This window comes from Tupaia chinensis, unplaced genomic scaffold, assembly GCF_000334495.1.
Source record: "Tupaia chinensis unplaced genomic scaffold, TupChi_1.0 Scaffold000250_1, whole genome shotgun sequence".
In the NCBI taxonomy this organism is placed as follows: Eukaryota; Metazoa; Chordata; class Mammalia; order Scandentia; family Tupaiidae; genus Tupaia; species Tupaia belangeri.
Genome location: NW_006159730.1, coordinates 2,296,045 through 2,302,745, shown reverse-complemented (window position 1 = coordinate 2,302,745; position 6,701 = coordinate 2,296,045). Strand labels below are relative to the sequence as shown.

The window sequence follows — 6,701 nt, the reverse complement described above, 5'->3', positions numbered from 1 at the left end:
AGTCCTAGTCTCGAACCGCGGTCAACTATGTGGGAGTCCAGCACCCTTAATCACCATGCCACCTGCCACCTTACTCTGTCTCTCCAACAAGCACATGCACCTATAGCAAAAATCTCTCTTTAAAAACAAATAAACAAACACAAAAATCAATTGGAAGGGCCAGCAGGTGGTATGACGGTTAAGGTACTGGATTCCCACATGACCAAACAGGGTTCAAGTAACAGACCCACGGGTTTGAAAAATCACACCTGGCACATGCGTGTGTGTGTGCCCAAAATCCCGAAAGGAGCATGGAATAGAAGGAACTGTGGCATGGCCATCCCCCTGTGGGGCTGATTTCTCACTTTCTCTATCTGTATCTCTCCAGAGAGCACATGTGCCCTATGGCAAAACTAACAAACAACAACAAAAAACCCTGTTGAAAAAACAGGTGAAACTGGGACCAGCAGTTAGTGTAATGACTATGTCGCTGGACTCCCATGTAGTCGACCAAGTCCTGGACCCAGTGGCTTAAACTCACACCGGGCGCGTGTGCGTGCGTGCCCAAGATCCCGAGAGGAGAATGGAAGAGAAGGGATTGCAGCATGGCCAGCCCCCCTGGGGGGTGATTTCTCACTTTCTGTCTCTCTGTCTCTCTCTCTGGCTTTCTGACAAGCACACGCACCCTATAGTAAGAAACTCTCCAAAAAAAAAAAAGTGAAACTTATTCACTCTTTTATACACCTGTCTATGCGCTAATGTTGCACAGATCATGTACAAAACACATGGTTACTACATACTGAAGCATGAAAATACAATGGCATGGCCAGCAGGTGGTGTGGTAGTTAGAACACTGAACTTCCACATGGTCAACCATGGTTTGAGACTTAGACCTGGTGGCTTGCTTCTTTGCTTTCTCTCTTTCTCTCTCTTTGTTTCTCTCTAGTCAAATTGGAAAAAAAAAAAAAAAGAAGAAGAATAGTAATAAATACAATTAAATAATTATTTTTTTTTTAAAAGAAGAGATGGCAGGTGGCCTGGTGGTTAAAGCAGCTGGACTCCCACATGGCTGACTGTGGTTCAAGTCCTGGACCTGGCAGCTTGCTTTCTCACTTTCCTTCTCTTCTTCTCTCTGTGTCTCTCTCTGGTCATCTTCAACCAACCAACCAATCAATCAATCAATTTTTTAAAAAAATAAAGATAATGAATAAAATTAAACAATTCTTTAAAAAACAAAAAGAAAGACAATGCAATGGCATGATAGGATTTACTTGCCATGACCTAGTTACTTTCTTTGTCACATTGATTTCTTTTATGATCCCCATCCAATTTGAGGAAGGAAAATGCTTAACACGAATTATAAATGAGCTGAGAGGAAAATATCTATCATCTCATCACTCAACATTAACCACTTAATGTCCTTCCAGACTTTTGTCTAAGCAAATGCTTATTTATATAAATATAATATGATTAAATTATTTTGCAATACTTTTTTTTTTTTGAGAGGTTTTGCTATAGGGTGTATGCGCTTGCCAGAAAGACAGACAGGGACAGAGAGACAGAAAACAAGAAATCACACCTCATGGGGATGACCATGCCGTAATCCCTTCTCATCTATTCTCCTCTTGGGATCTTGGGCACGAATGTACACACACCCAGCATGAGTTTAAGCCACCAGGTTCGGGACTCAAATCACGGTCAACCACATGGGAGTCCAGCGACATAGCCATTACACCAACTGCTAGTCCCCAATACTCTTTTTTTTTTAAGAGAGTTTTTTTTTGCTATAGAGCACATGTGCTCACCAGAGAGACAGAGAGACAGAAAGCGAGAAATCACCCCCTAGCGGGGATGGCCACACCACAATCACTTCTTTTCCATCCTCCACTCAAGATTTCAGGCACACATGCACATGCACCCAGCATTGAGTTTCAAGCCACTGGGTCCAGGACTTGAATCACAGAACGCCATCTGGGAGTCCAGCGATGTAACTGCTACATCATCTGCTGATTCCTCATTTTTTTTGTTCAAGTCATGACTGGGACCAGAAGATGGCATAATATTTATGTCACTGAACTCCCACATATTAGACTGCAGTTCGAATCCCAGACCTGTTGGCTTAAAACTCACACCAGGCGTGCATATCTGTGTGTGTGTGTGCCCAAAATCCTGAGAGGAGAATGGAGGAGAAGGGACTATGGCATGGCTATCCCCCCAGGGGGTTATTTGTTGCTTTCTATCTCTCTGTCTCTATCTCTCAGATGAGCGCACATGCTCTATAACAAAAATATCATAAAAAGAAAAAAAATCATGACCTTAACACTTTTTTTAAATGATGTATTTAATTTTTTATTTATTCATCCACTTATTTTGATTTGAAAAGAGAGAGACACAGAGAGAGAGAAAATGAAAAAGCAAGCCACCAAGTCCAGGACTTGAACTGTGTATGGCCATGTGGGTGTGTCCAGTGCCTTAAACACCATGCCACCTACTGGCTTCATGACCTTAACTCTTTACAAACAAAACCAGCCATTTGATTAACGTAGGCAATCTAATCATTTCTCTTGGAATAAGAATTTTTTACACTCCTTTTGGAGAATATTTTGGCAATATGCATCAAGAATGTGCAGAAGTACCTACTTTTTTCTTTTTTTGAGAGATTTTTGTTATAGGGCATGTGTGCTTGCTGGAGAGACAGACAGAAAATGAGAAATCTCCCCCCAGGAGTGATGGACATACTACAACCCCTAATTGGATTAAAAAAATCAGGCTGAATTGTTAATCATGTCTGTGAAGAATGTGATTCATTAATTCTAATAAATATTGATTCATTGGAAAGGTCATGACTTTTCCTACGACCTAATAAATGTTACTTACTTCCATGATTTTAAGACTTTGGCTCAGACAATACTAGTATCTTAATATAATAACATATTTATGGGGACCAGCAGGCGGCATGGTGGTTAAGTCTCTGGACACTCGTATATAGCCAACCATGGTTCGAGTTCCGGACCTGCTGGCTTGCTTTCTCACTTTCCCTCTCTATCACTCTCTGTGTCTCTCTCAAATTAAATTAAATTAATGTCAAATTAAAATAAATTAATGACTAAAAAATATTAAAATAAATAAGTGTTTAAAAATCTATATAACTATTTCAAATTTTAAAATTAAAATGAGTAAGAGATGCATTCTCAGGGCCAGCAGGTGGCATGAGGTTAAGGATCTGGACTCCTACATGGCAGAGCATGGTTTGAGTTCTGGATATAGCAGCTTGCTTTACTTTCTCTGTGTGTGTGTCTCTCTTTGTCTCTCTCTAGTGAGCGTATGTGCCCTATAGCAAATTTTTCTTTAAATGACAGTAAATAAATTTAAATAAATAAATATTTTTTAAAAAGATATGCATTTGCTTGTAAAATCTGTCCCCAAGGGGCCAATAGGTGACACGGTGGTTAAGACACTGGAATCCTACATCGCTGTCAATGGTTCAAGTCACAGACCCAGTGGCTTATTTTCTCACTTTCTCTCTCTCTCTCTCTCTGGCCAAGTTGTTTTGTTTTGTTTTGTTTTTTAAGTAGTAACAATGAATAAAATTAAATTAATTTAGTCTTTTAAAATAAATCTGCCCCCCTGATAGGTATTTTCTGAGCTGTGAGCTCTCTAATGACAGGCTCTAACAGTGGGAAGTAGATAGGACTAGCTAGTGGTCTTCATAAAATGTGTTTAAAGTGCATGGGCCTCGCCTTTCCTCCAAGCAACAGAAATGATTGAGAGATGATCTCTTTTGCAGGTCACCCAAGCAATGTTTCTAGTCAACTCAAGGCTGAAATCATAGGTCTGAGGGAAGAACAAGATGCATATAAACGGATTCCAAAATGTGGTCAATGACAACAGTTTCAAGTCCTTCTACAACCTAACCACTTGAGTCTAGCATCTTGCCATTTAATTGTGAACTCCCTGCCATTGCTGATCAGGCTCTTCATAACATTTGCAGTTTTTCACTGCAGCAACCTGTTCAGTTTGTATTGACAAATAAAATCTTTAAGAAATCTTAAAAAAAAAAAAAAAAAAAATCTGCCCCCAAGCCTAAGCCACCTTTTGTGTCCTCTTTCCAACCTAATTCACAACTGGAAATCCAGTCAGCAGATAGTTAACACTTTCATTCATTTTTATCTTTAGTACATATTAACTCACCTAAATGCTTGTAATGATGATTATGAGCTTGTAATAAAACTTTTACTCGATCCAAAGGAGCAACTGTTGTTTTGGCACAGCATCCGGCAATACCTAAAAAGTTTTTAAAAGGTTAGGAAGAAATTGCATACTATTTATTTCCAAATGGAAATCATTATTTGTTCAGCTAGAAATCCTCTGATTTTTGGTTTGGTCTCATGGGTAAAAACTTCTTTTTTTTTTGGAGAGATTTTTGCCATAGGGTGCGTGCGCTCACCAGACAGAGAGAGAGACAGAGAGACAGAGAGACAGAAAGCAAGAAATCACCCCCCACGAGGGATAGCCACACCGCAATCCATTCTCCTCCATTCTCCTCTCGGGATCTTGGGCACGCACGCACACACGCCCGGCATGAGTTTTAAGCCACCAGGTGCGGGACGCAAACCGCAGTTGACTACATGGGAGTCCAGTGACATAGCCATTACGCTGACTACTGGTCCCCATGGGTAAAAGCTTCCAAGGATCAGGAATACATAGATGATTAGTCCCTATTCCCTGCCTGTCACTTACTAGATGAGCATGTCAGATCAGAAATAAGTTTTAAGGGTATAAATCAGCAGTCTTGCTAACAATAGCAGTCTTGTTAAAATCTGATTATGGTGACAAACACTTGAAGGTCTCACTGTAAGGTTCTGCTTGAAGTAACCTCTTCTGGATGACTCTTCATTGCAACAAACAACTCTACCCATAAAATGAGTCATTTTATATACCCATACAATTAGTTGTTCATTTACACACCCAGAAAATATTTGTTCCCTACCATGTGCTACTGGGCAGGTATGTGATGAAAGCAAAGAACTTCCATGGGGTTTAACATAGGTCAGAATCCAGGCATGCTTCTTAAGTGGTAATACAGGGATTTTATTGCAATATCTTATGTGTAGTAAGCCCTCAGTAAAACTAGTTATTACTATTATTTTAAAAATTTGAATAAAAATCTTTTGCGAGGGGACCAGCAGATGGCGTGGTAGTTAAGGTGCTGGACATTCTCATATGGCTGACCACGGTTCAAGTCCTGAATCTGGTGGCTTGCCTTCTCACTTCCTCTCTCTCTCTCTCTTCCTCTGCCTCTCTCTGGTCAAATTAAAATAAATGAATAAAATTAAATTAAATTAATAATTAAAAAAAATCTTTTGTGATGGGTCAACATATGGTGGGGTGGTTAAGGTACTGGATGCCCACATGGCTGACCATAGTTTGAGTCCTGGACCTGGCAGCTTGCTTTCTCACTTTCCTTTTTTCTCTCTCTCTCTCTGCCTGCCTCTCTTTGGTGAATGCATGTGCACTAAAGCAAACAAAATAATAATAATAATAATGATAAATTAAATAATAATAATTTTAAAAAAAATTTTTTTGGAGAGGTTTTTGCTATAGGGCGCGTGTGCTCACCAGACAGACAGAGAGAGACAGAGAGACAGAAAGCGAGAAATCATCCCCCATTGGGACGGCCATGCTGCAATCCCTTCTCCTCCGTTCTCCTCTCAGGATCTCGGGCATGCATGCACACGTGCCCGGCGTGAGTTTTAAGCCACCGGGTCCAGGATGCAAACTGCGGTAAACTACATGGCAGTCCAGAGACATAGCCATTATGCTAACTGCTGGTCCCAAATAATAATAATTTTTAAAGATTCAAGTCCAGAACCTGGTGGCCTAGAACTCATTCCAGGTGCATGAACGTGCATGCCCAAAATCCCTAGAGGAGACTAGAGGAGAAAGGACTGTAGTGTGGTCATCACTGTAGGGGGAGATTTCTCACTTTCTGTCTATCTCTCTCTGTCTCTCCAATGAGCACATGTACCCTACAGCAAAAATCTCTCAACAACAACAAAAACCCAATTGAGGGGCCAGGTGTTGAGTTGGTGGCAGGGTGGTCATGAACCCGGACTCATCTAGAAAGGTACTGGGTTCATGTCCCAGGATCTTCCTATGCTCACCAGTCACTTCCATGCCCATGATCTGGGCTGTTTGAGGCTAAAGGTAGATCATGGCGTGAAGACTCATTTGGGGGTACTTTCTTTCTCTACCTTTCATTCTTTCTGTCGCATAAACTAAATAAGTTTTTATTATTATTATTATTCATTTATTTGTAGAGGTTGCTACCTAAGGGTGAGTGTGCTCACCAGAGAAAAAGAGAGACAGAGACAGTGAGAGGGAAAGTGACTACTCACTCCCTAGAGAGGAGGGCCACACCACAATCCTTTCTCCTCCATTCTCCTCCTGGGATGCTGGGCAAACACACGTGTCCAACTTGAGTTTCAAGCCACCGGTTCCAGGACTCGAACCACGGTTGGCTAGGAGTCCAGTAATGTAAATACTACACCTTCTGCTGGCCCAAAAACTAAATAAACTTTAAAAAAATAAAAATAGTGCTAGTTCTGCAGCCTAGCAGTTAAGTGAGCCAGATTTCACATGGCCAACAGAGCAGTTCGAATCCCAGCCCCAGGGGCTTAAAAAAACATGCTGGGGGGACCAGCAGTTAGTGTAATGGCTAT

General features: G+C 41.0%; 1 protein-coding gene across 1 annotated transcript in view; it reads right to left on the bottom strand.

Moving 5' to 3' along the window:
- The window catches only part of SLC25A16 (solute carrier family 25 member 16), a gene marked incomplete at its 5' end in the record, with an annotated part of 36,174 nt that extends 31,911 nt beyond the window's left edge, over positions 1-4,263 (bottom strand). Inside the window, 1 exon segment of the mRNA XM_014587974.2 lies at positions 4,171-4,263. Coding sequence (XP_014443460.1) covers positions 4,171-4,263 — 93 coding nt within the window.
- Between the last annotated feature and the right edge of the window lie 2,438 nt (positions 4,264-6,701).